The sequence below is a fragment of the Haliaeetus albicilla genome, chromosome 11, assembly GCF_947461875.1.
Source record: "Haliaeetus albicilla chromosome 11, bHalAlb1.1, whole genome shotgun sequence".
Taxonomy (NCBI): Eukaryota; Metazoa; Chordata; class Aves; order Accipitriformes; family Accipitridae; genus Haliaeetus; species Haliaeetus albicilla.
Genome location: NC_091493.1, coordinates 19,030,070 through 19,043,984, shown reverse-complemented (window position 1 = coordinate 19,043,984; position 13,915 = coordinate 19,030,070). Strand labels below are relative to the sequence as shown.

Here is a 13,915-nt window from a genome sequence, read left to right as displayed (position 1 = left end):
GCCCCGCTCCGGCAGCCAGGGAGGCAGTGCCCGGCAGCTCCCGCTTGTGTCTCCTGCCGGGCCGGTGTGTCAAAAGGGCGTCAGAGCACCTCTCCACTGACCGGGGCTGGACCCCACTCAGTCACTGACAGGGCCAGGACCCCCTCTGCGGGCTCCGTGAGAGCAGGGGGACGGGGGGGCTGTACGCGCAGTACTCAGGACAGCGAAATGGAAAGGATGGCGCATAGGGGAATTAGGACGCCGGGAACGGTCACCCATACATGTACAGCATGTGTCAGAGGGGGATGTCTTGTTAGTCCAGTTCCAGCCTTAACCGCAGCAGAAACTGCACCAGTGATGCACAGGGAAACTAAGCCGAGGTGCTCCACGAGGTGTGTCCTTTACAGCAGGACAGCAGCAGAGAGCAGAGATGTAGGTTAAGCCTGCCTAGCAGCTGCAAAACCTTGCCAAGGGAGCTGTATTCTCCTAGGAGTGCCAAGCACATAGAAGAGCATGTAGCTTTGAGAGTCTCACAAAGCATTCCCCAACCCAGCACTTGTTGCATGTGCTCAGCCAGCTGCTGATCTCCAGCGAGGCTAACGATATTCTTTGCGTCTGCTGCTGAAACTTCAGACAGCGAGTGTTACACCTTCTCCTACAACATCACATTTGAGGTGGAAGGTGGTGGCAGACAGCATTGCTTACAGAGCAGTTGACAGCCCAATCCACCTGGCTATTCATGCCAACCTTTCCACAGAGGTGCAGCACAAGGGGTAAAAATAAGCACTACAGCACACGAGACCTCCACCAGGCCCTACTTATTAGCAAGTTTCTTTTCCTTGCACATATGGTCACATGTCTAAGGGGACACAGAAATTACTTTTTTTAACCAGGTATATACAGAATTTTTCAGTTATGCCTATTGTTTCCTATTCCCATAGGCTGGTGCTACTTAAGTTATATTGCCAGCTGCCATACAGCTAAATTGGTAGCAATATTTGAGAAGAACTAACCAGATATTCTGGTGGGAAGGGACTTGAGCAGCCTCAGTTTGTCTTGGTATAAGCAAATATTATTCTAGAGTTTTATCCAAATTTCTTGCAGAGTCACTCAACAGCCAGCTGCACAGGCCACCTTTCACTTCTGAAGGCCTGTTACCTGCACATGAACATGTAACTAAGGAGGCAAGTGGTTGCAGACAGATATAGAGACAGTGCTGCATTACCCCCAGCACCCATACCCTCCCTGCTATTCCACACCTCTAACTACCAGATCCGCTCAGATTACAAAGGCAGCAATCTTTATTTTCTGACACATTAAAATTCTCACACTTAAAATACCCCCAAAACTAAGTTTTTAAAAAGTTCAAGAGTTCCAAATAGAAGTTCCTGATAAACAGAAGAAAGAGGGTAAATGAGAAACCACAAGCAAGATGATGTTCAAATCCCCAGGCAGAAAATACTCTCTTCCCACCTTCCTTTGGCCTCTAACCTTTAATTCCTTGTAATAACCGTGGTCTCCTGGGCCTCTCTCCACTGTAGCCTAGAATTCGGGCACCAGAGTGATTGTGCAAACCAGAGGGGAAGTCCTCAAAAATGCTCGATGGAACAAGCTGCAGCTCACGTATATCGGGGTGGCTCATCAAGTCTTATCCAACCCTCAATTAAGTGACACTGCTTTGCACACAAATGTAGCTTCCTATAACAACAGGACTCTTCTCATTGTCACCCTTTGGGGAGGGAATGGAAACATGGAAATCCGGCGCTGCATAAACCTCTCTTGGTGGCTGGCAGTTTCATGAGATGGGGTGAGCAGTTCTCACAGCCCATGACCCCGCTTCCCAAACACGTGCTACCACTGTTCAATTCATACTGGCTGTGGCCTCAGCAGACTGCTCCACGAACTAAAATTAAACCACCTAACAGGGGGAAAAAAATAGTCAGGGGAATCATTTTCTATCAGATGCGAGTTGCACCAGAAACAAGGACGCAGTAACACAACTGGAGGTAAAGTAAGCCCTCCTCTCAACCGCAGTAAGCCATTATATTGTCTCAGTTGCTCGTGAAATTTCAGTTTAGGCTGCAAGTTACTGAACTTGTTTGAGGCTTCCCATACTGAACATGTACTTGTAGCTAACGCTTCAAACCTCACAGCACCAGGCTTTCTTTGCCTTAGTGCTATGGGGAAACTGGCATTTTACTTCGTGAGAGGGATTTAACAGATGGAAAACAGCTCTATGAGCAAGTGATCCAACCAAGAAGTTTAAGGCATTAATGATACATTCATCTCGACTCTTAAGAAGCTGCACAGCACATTGCTGGGAGTAAGCATAAGCTGGCATGTTTTATGTTCAGAGAGAACAAGCAGTAATGCCACACTGCAGTCAGAGCCTCTGAAACAAAAACACAGCAAAAAGCAGAGCTGGGGAGAAAAGAGGGCTTTATCTCCTCTGCCTCCTTACCCATTCCCACTGAGCCAAGATCACAACCTCCATGCAGTCAAGAGCTTCTGCACATCTCCACTCTCCAGCTACATTCCCAATGAAAGTGTTACCAAGAGTGCCACAGCACTACTGCAGACCTTGGCCTTTCTGACAATAGCCCCCCAACTTGCAACTGCAAGCAATACAGCTACTCAGCTACTAAGGTGTATTTAGACTCTGCTTCTCTAAGTACTCTGGTTAATGGCCTCAACAGGAGTGGAAGGAAGAGGAAGGTAGGAATTTATTGCAAGGTGAAACCATAAAAGAAGGAAACAGAAGAGGAACCCTGTCACACTGCAACTGTGAACTTGAAATGTCAGATGGGGGTGGGGATTACAGCCAGAGGGTTCAAATCAGTTGTTGCTCTTACAGTAACTAGCCAAAGGCACGTTACAACTCTTGCCATTTCACAGGTATCCCAGTTAAACTGGCTGAAAAAGTGGGAGGTTAAGATACAGTAAAGTGATTTATCCTTCTTCTACTAGATGGGCAGGAAACCAAAATGAAAAAAATCACTGCCAGCCTTTTAAAATAAGACCATAGAAAATATAAGTCTTGGAGATCACCCTAGTGGTGCCAATAACACCAGCTAAAGGATGGTTCCAAATTAGGGGCCTAAACCAGAATTAGAAATAAAAGGGGGAAACATCCAACCATTTGCCCACATCCCCACGCTGGAGCTGCCTGCCCCGCAATGAGCTAGGGGAGGTAGCAGTCCAGGCAGGCTTGACATCCATAGTGTCCACATGCCCATCCGAGCCATTCTGGTGAGCAGATGGTTTATGAATTTCAAAGGAACATTCTCAGTCACTTTCAAACTTGACAGAATTGACTTGGGTCGATATAGTGCCCCCACGGTAGCTGCCTCGTTTTTTCTTTGTCTTCTCATGGCGGAAAGATTTGCCTTTAGTGAATTTCAGGATATTGTTAGCCTTCTCACCCCAGTCACCAGCTGCTCCTTTCTGTGAGGGATGCAGGGGGAGAGGAAAAAGAAATTCAAGTCAGCACCCAAGAGAGCAAAGACAATGCTTTGCACTTCATCCTACCCAGCAAACATCAGTGCATTAACACTGGAGCTGATACGGCTCTCCCACACACCTCCTGCCAGTGCTCACACACTTCCTAACAGCACCTCCTGGTGGAAAAAGTTCCCACCAAAAAGACTGCCCACAAACACACCAAGGCTGCTCTGCCAACGGGCATTTGTGGAGGCCAAGTGTTACCACTCTGGGCACTACCTAGCCCTACCTTTGCTTCAAACGAGTTATCAGCAACACGGGCATCCAGCTCAATCTCTTCTTCCCTTACGCGGCGGAATGGAGAGGCTGGCTGTTAAAGAGAAAGAAAACAAGGTACAGGAAGTGCATAATACTCCCTTAGTGACAACCTCCTTCCCTCCTTGCCCTGCAAATATGGAGCCATGTTCACATCACCTCAACTTTTAAGTGTTTCTCAGATTCATAATTCTTTCCCTTCTTCAGATCACGCAGCTCAGGGATGCTCCTGTGCAAGCATATCCTATCAACCTTTGCCAGAATAATATTATGCATGTATGTACACTCCCTAGGGTTCTCCACACAAGGTTAAAGTGCTCAAGGAGGGAGCAAAAATACAAATAATCCTGTGGGCTCAACCTCCCCCCCCAAAAGCCTACTTGTTCAGGAGGCAGAGATGCCTCTCTCACCAGTCACCACAGTCCACCCTCACTCACCTGTTTCACCTTGGGAACTGTGTGTGGTGTTTTGGCTTTGATCTTTGCCTTTTTACTGTGTGGTGTCTCTGGCTCCTGAACACCTTCCCTCTTCTGTTTCTTCCCGATTGTGCCTGTTAGATGTACAGCAGTAAAACTTCAAAGGGAGTAACTGCAGCATTGGGAAAGGTAACGGCATCTCTCCCCCAGAACGCGAGCCCAGTGTTGACACAGGTGTGAGAATCAGTCCCTACATTACCTCACCCAGAAAACAGACTGCTGTAACAGACACTAAGAGCCATCATGCATCAGCAAGGATTTTGCCATCCTATCCTAACGGATGAAGAAAATTTTGTGGAATAGGGTACCTCTGTATTAATGATTTAGTGCACTTGAGAAAGGTCTGTTGGTTAAAATTTGCCAGTTCTTGGGAGTCACACAGTATGCACTTGCACACATCACTAGGGCATTCAAAGTTGTTCTCCTGAAGGGATAAAGATTGAGATTGTGCATTGGGGCGTCATCTATGGTGTCCCACTCAACACAAAGTCCTCCAGCAGTCTGCCTTGCTCTCACCAACAATCTTGGCCATGCACAGATGGCAACTGGCAACAACCGTTCAGGAAAGTACTTCATGTTACCACAAATTTCACTGCCAGCAGATAGGCCATACAGACAAAAAGGATCACAACAAATTAAAAACTAGCCCTTCCCTCTCAGTACTGCACCAGATGGCATAATCTAGTAGCACACAGAGATTAGACTGAATATTGTTTAGGAAAGGCTTCCATCCAATGCTTAGCTCAGTAACATTGCCTGACAGACCCACCTCCCAGACTGTAGGTAATACCTCCATTGACTTTTCCAGTCTCTTCTTCAGAGCTGCTTTCACTGCTGCTACTGCTGCCATCAGCTGGCTTAGACTTCAGGTTGTTTGCTACTGGTGTGGATGCTTTTGCTTTCTCTGTGGTGGCAGTGGTCTTAGAACTGTTCTGTGCCCCTTTCCCTGCCTTTTTGGGCTTCTCATCCTCTTCGCTGGAACTATCAGATGAGGTGCTACTACTAGTAGAAGCAGCTGCCTTCTTCCCCACAGTTGCTTTTGCTGCCCCTGTAGATTTGGTGGCTGGTTTCACTGCTGGTTTCTTTTCTTCTTCACTGCTCGAGCTATCAGAGTCAGAAGTGCCTGCTTTGGGAGCTGGGGCAGAAGGTTTGGACACCGGCTTACCCACTCTGCCAACTAATTTAGCTGGAATGCCTTTTTTCTTCTTCTTATCCTCAGAGCTGCTGGAGCTGCTATCTGAATCGGAGCTACTTTGTGCTTTCTTTGTGGCAGCTTGTGACTTCTTTGTTGCAGGGGTTGCTCCTTTAGTTGTGGGCTTCACAGGGGCCTTCTTGTCAGAGCTATCAGGATCTAGAGTGGAAAGGAAAATAATAATCAAGGCTAAGCCCCATTCCTTCAACATGAAGCTAACACACAGATTCAATGTTGATACACAGTGTACTTCATTAGCTGCTTGAAACAACACTGCAATGGGTATTCCTGTCCAACTACACCCTCATACCCTGCATAGAAACACAGAGGTCTGAGCAAGCACAACATGCACGTGGAAATTCTCATTTTTTTCCTACCCCAGTACCTGAGCTGTCTGAGGAGGAACTGGAGTCCTTCTTTGCTTGTCCAGGCTTGACAGCTACTTTTGCTGGTTTGGAAGTATTCTTTATCACAGGTTGTTTAGCTGGGAGCTTACTCCCTACCTTCTTCTTGGCATCTTCAGAGCTGGAATCTAAATATTAAAAAAGGATGTTAAGTTAATAAGCTTCTAGTGCAAGTTACTTTAGCAATAACATGTATGTAACTCATGGGGAAGTGAAAAGCAAAATAGGTTGTGGCCCAAGGCTGAGCCACTAGATAACAAGCATCATCTGACAAACACTTGAATGGTCAGGGGACAGCATCCACCTTTCCACGTATGTTCTTTGTTGGGAGGAAGTGGAAACAAGCAGTTTAAGATCTTCACTAATGCATGCACAAGGAAGCAGGTATTTGGAGAATAACATAGGAGAAGAGCTACAGAATAAGGGACTGGAGAAAGCACAGGTATCACCAAGAACAAACTCAGGGATAAGAAACATCAAGAACAGAAGCTATGTGGTAAAGATCAAAAAACAGGCAAGAAATTAGGAGATAAAATTGACAAAGCAGGGAAAGTGAGGCAGCAACAGCACAGTATCTCATTTTAGCTTTCTACTTCCTGCATCAGATGCGTTTTGCAGCAGTCTGAGGATGGACTGGAGACTCCTCGTGTACAAATACGCCTTTGTATTGTGTGTTACAGCAATGTGGAATGCTAAGCCCTATCTATTCCAACATTTCTGAAACACTTCAATAACAGCAGTCAAAATCTTGTCCCTTTGCGAGAAACTAGGAACAAAATCAGAAAACACCGAACTCAGGCCACTTGTTGAAGGGTCACACAGTCTCGTGCTAGCTGTCTGCAGATAAGACAGGTAGCTGCCACCCACAGTTCCTGCCACGGCACCAGAAATGTTGAGATATACAACAGGAATACCTTGAACTTAGAGGGGGAATGTAGCACATAAGGAACTTACACAGGAAATACAGCATTGCAAACCTTAAACCTGATCAACAGATGACACAAAGCACACTGCCCCTAGGGCCACATTAGGAGAAGGCATCTTTTGAGTCTATTTTGAACTTGGTACGGTGATAATGTTTTTTTATCTTGGAAACTTCTCCCCAACACAATGGGATAACAGAAACCAAAAATCTTAAGACACAGATCCTCAAGAAGTATAACCATTAACATTTCTGGAGAAACCTGATACACGTGATGCCCCACCCTTTCCATCCAGCAACATGCAGACCTTTTGGCACTTGCCAATGGTCTCATTGGTGTCTCATGGTCAGACTCCACTCTGTAATAGCAGGCTGCTGTTTTTTGATTTCACATCTTGTTAGCTATGGAGACTGTGAAGCTTTCAAGCTCCTATGCTAAGGATCTTAGCAGATACACCACTATACAGCAACCTGGCCAATAAAAAAAAATTAACACAAAGCCACTAAAACTTTATTCCTTGAATTACCTGAGTCACTGTCAGAATTGCATTCAGCCTTCTTGGTAGTCACAGTTTTGTTTTGGGGGCCAGGGATTGTTTTAGATACTACTGCTTTGCCTGTAAAAGCAAGTTCAAAATTAACAGGCTACATCCACACCAAACCTTTGTCCCAAGACCCAAACCTTTCCAGATGTGAAAAAAAAACTCCTCAGTGCACCAGCCATTCAGCCAGCACATCAGAAGCCAAGCAAGGACCTGGCCAGCTGCAGTAATGGGCCTGGCTTATTCCTGCTAAACTAGATCCTGACAACTTTTCAAACCAACACATGCAAAGCAATCCAACCTGTGCACAGTTTGGATCCACAGACTGTACACAGTGTTGTTTGGGACACCTTCAAATTACTCAAAACTTTCAGAGAAGCAAATAGGAACATAGACCAAAGTCAAACGGCTTTTTCAAGGAAATCAAGACATTGCCAAAACATTTTCTGCACCACGTAGTACTTCCTCTGCAGCCTCCTCTCCTCACAACTCACCTGCTCCTCCCTTTGGGGGCACCTGCTCTGCCTCATCACTACTGTCTGAAGAGTCACTGCTCTCAGCCTTTTTTGCAGGAGCCTTGGCAGGGCCCTTCTTTGTCTGCGTAGCTTGAGGAGGTGGTACAGCACTGTACTGACCTATGAAGACAGACACAGCATTCAGGTGCCTGCATGATAATGCGAGCAGCACATCAAGATGTTTGCTGTAGTTAGCATAAAGCACTTCTGCAATTTGGTTCCATTTATTCCCCTTCTGTAGCTACAAAGATACTAGTTTATAATTTGAAAGGTTATTCCCACCCCACTGCTACCTCCTGTTTCTACTGTGAGTTTAACTCTCCTCTTTGGGTTCATCTGACCCAACCATCTCTGCAAAAGTTTTCTCTGCACTTATAGAATGGGAGCTTGCATTGCCAAACTTTTTCAGAAAAAAACAGAGATGTCAATTGTTGATTGTTTTCATTTACTGCTGTCATGGCTTAACCTCAGCCAGCAACTAAGCACCGCGCAGCTGCTCACTCACTTCCCCTGCCCCTGCAGTGGGATGGAGAAAAGAATTGGGAAAAAAAGTAAAATTCATGGGTTGAAGTAAGGACAGTTTAATAGAACAGAAAGGAAGAAACTAATAATGATAATAATAACAATAATAAAAGGACAATACTAATAATAAAAGAATTGGAATATACAAAACAAGTGATGCACAATGTAATTGCTTGCCACTCGCTGACCAATGACCCATTAGTTCCCAAGCAGCAATCCACCCCCAGGCCAACTCCCCCCAGTTTATACACTGGGCATGACATCACATGGTATGGAAGCTGAAAAATCCTTGACTTAGTCTAAACACTACTTAGCAACAACTAAAAGCATCAGTGTGTTATCAACATTATTCTCATACTAAATACAAAACATAACACTATACCAGCTACTAAAAAGAGAATTAACTCTATCCCAGCTGAAACCAGGACAACTGCTTTCTCAAATCTTCTGGTTACAGAATCAGACTGAATTTCAACACTTGATCCTCCACCCAGATCAGTTCTCTACTGGAATTCTAAAAGCACTATGAACAGAGACCCATTTAGCCCATCAGCTGGATTGCAACTGAACAGCCCTGGATACTTCACAAAGAACCTAAAAAAGCTTAAATTGCTGCAGTTACAGAATAACCAAACCAGTGGCAAATTACTTCCCAAATCCTGGCAGACAGGAAAACTGCAAGAAGAATGAACTTAAAGGCTACCTGAATAGAAGACATGGAGCAAACCAAGCGGAGTCTGTCACAATCTCTCTCACTCTCCATCACTTGCTGAGGGAGGAGCTGGAGTAAGCTTAGCCCCAACAGCACACATGAAAAGAGCTGCGGTATTTCATGTTCATGATACCACCACCAGCACCACCTGGAACTTTGCATGCAGCAAGACTTGCTTGTGCACTGCACATGCTTCTCCCGGGACAGTGGGACTAGCAGAAAGCATCCTCCCAGGTAGCAGCAATGGTATTTAGTACTTACCAGACTTTAGTTTTTGTTTTGCAGGTGGCTTTTCATCGTCTGAGCTGTCAGATGAGTCCTCACTACTGGAACTTTCCTTGGCACGTTTGTTCTTCCCTGGACATGCTTGAGTGGCTGCAGGTTTCGGCAAAGGTGTTTTTTTGAGAACAGCCTTATCACAAGAAGAAATACACATTAGAAAAGTTACAGAAATCTTGTGGGGACAGCTGGATGTGGATCTTGTTTAACTCTATGCCTCACTTAAAGAGCAAATTTTGAAGACAAAAGAAGAAAGATTAATGAAGATTCTCAAATGCAAATTTTAGGAAACAGACAAGCATCATCTTTCTGGCTGCTCTGCTGTTGTTTTCTGCTGCATGAATACCGAATGAGGAGCTCCTCAGAGTACGGGGCACAGAACTGACTGAAATGGTAGCAACTGCCACTTGATCAAACACAATTATGATTATTCTTGTGTTGCATAAAACATTTTTAAACACTCTCTAGTGGAAAACTCAGTCATGCAAAAGTGAACATATAATGGAGACTACAGTATGGTTATGACACAATGAGATGTTTTCCTGTAGAAGGAAGGAGCAGAGGAAGCGGTAAGGAGGTATTACGGAAGAAAGCTAGTGCATAGAGAGGTGCTAGAACACATAATCCCACTGTGTAAAGGAGAAGGAGGTGTAAGAGCCACAAATGCCATGCTCAGCATCTGTATAGTCTGTGTCTTTGTCTACATGTTTCACAGTCCCTGCAAGACAGAGATACCCACAGTCTTACAGTCTTCTACAGCATTCATTAAATTTTTCATGGTCTAATTTACCTTCTTCGGTGCAGCCTTTTCCTCATCAGAATCTTCACTACTGCTGCTACTGCTTGCTGCTTTTCCATTGACCACCTTAGTGGCTGCCCGGGCAGGTTTACTTCCTTTTGAGATAAGTAAAAAGGGACATTAGAAAATATGCTATGGTAGATGAGGGGTAATTACATTCAACATAAAGTATCATAGAGAAAAGAACCACAGGAAGCCAATAGGACAGATTAAGGCAGTACTGCAGAACTGAGGCTTTATCCTACTGCAAGCTTAGAGAAAGTTTTCAGAAAACTGTCCATTCTAGCTCATCAGAAGTTCCAGGACTAAAGGCTAAGATCTTCCATGCTCTTTGAGGGGAAGACACTGGCAAAAGCACAACTTAAGCAGTTAAGGTTGCTGATTACAGCTACTTATGCAAAAAATGCAGCATTCGGGACCTGATCTTTTATTTGCAATCAGTCCTACACCTCTTCCATGTCGGAAGCAGACTGGACTGCAAATAGCAGTTACAGCAGATTTGCAGACTACTATGTTAATACATATGCCTTTGCATGTAGGTACAGCCTCCATCACTCCTTCCCCAGCTTTTCTGGTTTTACACTTTAACTCATGATACACAATAAGAAGTACCTGGTTTAGGTGTTGCTGGTTTTGGTGGCTGCTTCTTTGGTGCTTCTTCATCTGAGCTGCTTGACTCAGAGCTGGAACTCTCTGCTTTCTTCTGAGACTGGATTTTGGTTCCAGCTGGCTTCACCATGGGTTTTGCACCTTTCTAAACAACAGGAAGAAAAACTGATTAGCCCCTGTAGCCATAAAAAGAAAAAGAGGCTAACATGTGGGACACATGTACAGAGAGTATAAACAGTTGTCTTTCACAGAGGTTACCATTTTGACTTGGAAACACCATGCTGCGTAATGGTTAGGACCTGAAAGTCCCTGGATAACAATTTTGCTCTGGGAAACCTCCCAGCAGCCCATGGGAAACTTCCTTTGCACCTCAGTCTCCAATTCTGCCTCCTCAAAATGGGGCAGCTCTGGGCCTGGCACTGTTCTCTTCCTTCTCTAGATCACACTAGTTTGAAGACTGAAAATACTGACTGGGCAACTCTGGTTTGTCTTCTCCAGTGTACAGTGACATCATTCTTCCTCCCCCCCACTTCTCAAGACCATGACTGCAGCAAGAAACAGGAAAGAGAAGATTCTCTTTTTATAGATACACATATATGTAGAAAAAGATAAAATTTGATTTTACCAATTGTAAATAAATTTTTCTCTGCAAAAAAAGGAAGCCCTGGCAGTCTTAGGACAAAAGCAAGGAGCATGCTTGAATATGAAACAAAGTGAGTGCTGGTCACAAAACCAACATTACATTGCACCTGCAGCAGTCTAGGCACTTCATAGTTCAGGAAAAGCAAGCCAAATTTCAGAGAGAGTTCTATTGGTCAAATTCACTATTTGACTTCAAACTATTGCTATTTTGACTTTCAAACATGTATTAAAGAGGCTGGAAAGAAAAGATGACCTTTACTGGCTTCCTCTCCTCCTCTGAGTCTGAATCATCACTGGAGTCCTCGCTGCTGCTCTGTGCCTTCCTGGCTGGAGGAACTGCTTTTGCCTTGGGCACAGCTGCTGCTTTAGCTGCAAATAAGGGACAGCACACATTGATAGTAAGTTAATTCACAACGTTCATGTACCTGTATCCTGCACTAGTGTGTATCAGGGCAAAAGGATATACTAAGGTCATCCAACCATGACTGAAGTTCGTAATATTGACTTTGTTTCTTGAACAGTGTGTGGCAGAAGACTCCAAACCTGGTAGGCAAGAGGATAAAACCAATTCTAAATTTTTTATCTGTCACGTACACATTCAAGTGCAGACTTCTATCACCAAAAAGGACACCCCACAGGGAAAGTGTCCCCACAAACTGAGATAATATTAACTGGGTCTGCACACCCTTCAGCTTAAAAAAACCCACTTAACAAGTGCAGACTTCCAAAGAGAACCACTGCAATGCTGTGTTAAAGTTCCAGACACTTTGCTTAACATGTTTTAGCCAAATCTACTCCTTCCTGGTTACCGATTGCTTTTTAGTAACATGGAGCAAAAGAAATCATTTTGCCTCAAGTTATATTTGCAACTGTCCTTACCAAATATAAATCAGATCCAAGTTCAAATTCAGCTTTAGGATGGCTCAAGTTGAAGACCAGTTGTCTTTCTGTGTGTCCCCCTCTCCCTGCCTACTCCTCCTCTCCTGCAAATCTACTGCTAGATACACACAAACTTGCATGCACTGTGATTAAGGTAAGACATAAGAACACTTCCACATAAAAAGGGAAAAACACAGCTCACCACATACCAAAGTGCAGTGGAGGGATGTATTTTTTGATAGCACTAGGACACAGGCTTGAGAGAAAGGAGGGTAGTAAGCTCACACAAGCAGCAGGTGAGTAAGGATGCTTGGCATTTCTCTGGAACTTGAGGATTCAGCACACAACTGCCCTGCATCAAACAGGTCATGCACACAACTGCCCTGCATCAAACAGGTCATGGTGCCCACCAATACAGAGGAGCCTGATAAATCCTAGCCAAGCAGGAGCTTTGTCACATTATACATATTTTAACAAATGTGAAAGCACTTATAAAACCTGAATCAGTTTTCCTACAATAGCAAGATGAGAAACCATTCTTTAAGGCTCTCGGTGAAACTGAGCATCCCTGGAAAATAGCACGAAAGAAAACCCATGAGGTAGCTACCTCCCATGGAGAGAGTAACAGTCCAATCAACATGCACTCAAAACCCCATTTCACTCAATATTTAAATCCACAAATAATTTGAATGTGCTGAAGCAAGCAGGAGTAACCCTGCCGAGATATCCTATCAGTAAGCGTTCAAAAAGCAGACTCTCGATATAGACAAGACAATAAAGGTGCTACTTCAATAGCACCTTCAAAACTCAATACAGCCCAATGGCTTCACCAGTCTCAGCCAAGAGACAAACTGAATGGCTAAAACCTTCTAGCAGACACAAACCCTGATGTGCTTAAATTATAACTGGATAAAGAGATCACCCTCAACTAGGATGAAGATACCTTACATGTCATGGGCGAAAGACCTGCCAGAAACAAGATCAGCCAATATAAACCCTGTCCTTGATAGCTGCTGAAGGACCTCAAATGAGCCGCTGAAGCTGAGCTCTATATCCAGGTGAGGAGCCAAAACCAAACACAACCCTGGCCTGGCCTGCCCTAGGGCCGCTCACAAACCCCACCTGGCTTCTTGGCCGGCGGCGTCTCGTCCTCCTCGCTGGAGCTGTCATCGCTGCTGGAGGACGGCTTCCTCTTCGCCTGGGGGCCGTTGGGAACGAGCTTTCTCTTCTTGGCCGCTGGAGACCTACAGGAAGGTAGGTTGAGCTGGGGACTACGAGGCGAGGGCCGGACGGCGGCTGGTGCCGGAGGATGGCCGGCAGCGCGGCGGAGCCGCCCCCCCCGCCCCGCCCCGCTCCCGGTAAGCGCGGCCCCCGCTGCCGGAGGGGTACTTACTTCAGCCAGTAACTGAAGATGTCCAGGAGGGAGGCTGCGTTGGGGTCCTGCTCCTTCTAAACCAAGAGACGGGCCGCGTCAGTGAGTCAGTCAGTCAGTCAGTCAGTCAGTCACTCAGCCGCCCGCCCCGCCCCCCCGTCCCGCTCACCGCCGCCGCCTCCCTGGCGAAGGCGCGCGCGGCGCCCTCGAAGCGGTTCTCGCGCAGGAAGGCGAGCACGAAAGGGAAGAGGTCGCTGGGCACCGCGCGCCACTCCGCCATGCTGCCCGGCCGCCACGTGCCGCCTGCGCGCACGC

At 45.7% G+C, this 13,915-nt stretch overlaps 1 protein-coding gene across 3 annotated transcripts; it reads right to left on the bottom strand.

Moving 5' to 3' along the window:
• Positions 1 to 1,262: 1,262 nt before the first annotated feature.
• NOLC1 (nucleolar and coiled-body phosphoprotein 1) lies at positions 1,263 to 13,903 on the bottom strand. 3 transcript variants are annotated; one of them, XM_069796454.1, is made up of 14 exons: positions 13,770 to 13,903; positions 13,622 to 13,677; positions 13,351 to 13,472; positions 11,603 to 11,718; positions 10,711 to 10,852; positions 10,090 to 10,193; positions 9,282 to 9,432; positions 7,766 to 7,906; positions 7,257 to 7,346; positions 5,789 to 5,935; positions 4,981 to 5,562; positions 4,173 to 4,285; positions 3,710 to 3,790; positions 1,263 to 3,423 (listed from the first exon to the last, which is right to left on the bottom strand). In XM_069796454.1, the coding sequence occupies exons 1-14, from the start codon at positions 13,878 to 13,880 to the stop codon at positions 3,265 to 3,267; spliced, it is 2,115 nt and encodes a 704-aa protein (XP_069652555.1). In that variant the 5' UTR covers positions 13,881 to 13,903; the 3' UTR covers positions 1,263 to 3,264. The 3 variants fall into 3 exon arrangements, with proteins under 3 accessions (XP_069652555.1, XP_069652556.1, XP_069652557.1); XM_069796455.1 differs by having other exon boundaries at positions 5,002 to 5,562; XM_069796456.1 differs by lacking the exon at positions 4,173 to 4,285 and having other exon boundaries at positions 5,002 to 5,562.
• Between the last annotated feature and the right edge of the window lie 12 nt (positions 13,904 to 13,915).

Coding starts and splice junctions, on each gene's coding strand:
- NOLC1 (XM_069796454.1), bottom strand. CDS start 13,880: ATGGCGGAGTGGCGCGCGGTGCCCAGCGACCTCTTCCCTTTCGTGCTC. Junction 13,678..13,769: donor TCGCCAGGGAGGCGGCGGCG/GTGAGCGGGACG, acceptor CTCTTGGTTTAG/AAGGAGCAGGACCCCAACGC. Junction 10,853..11,602: donor AGGAGAGGAAGCCAGTAAAG/GTCATCTTTTCT, acceptor CCTGTTGTTTAG/AAAGGTGCAAAACCCATGGT.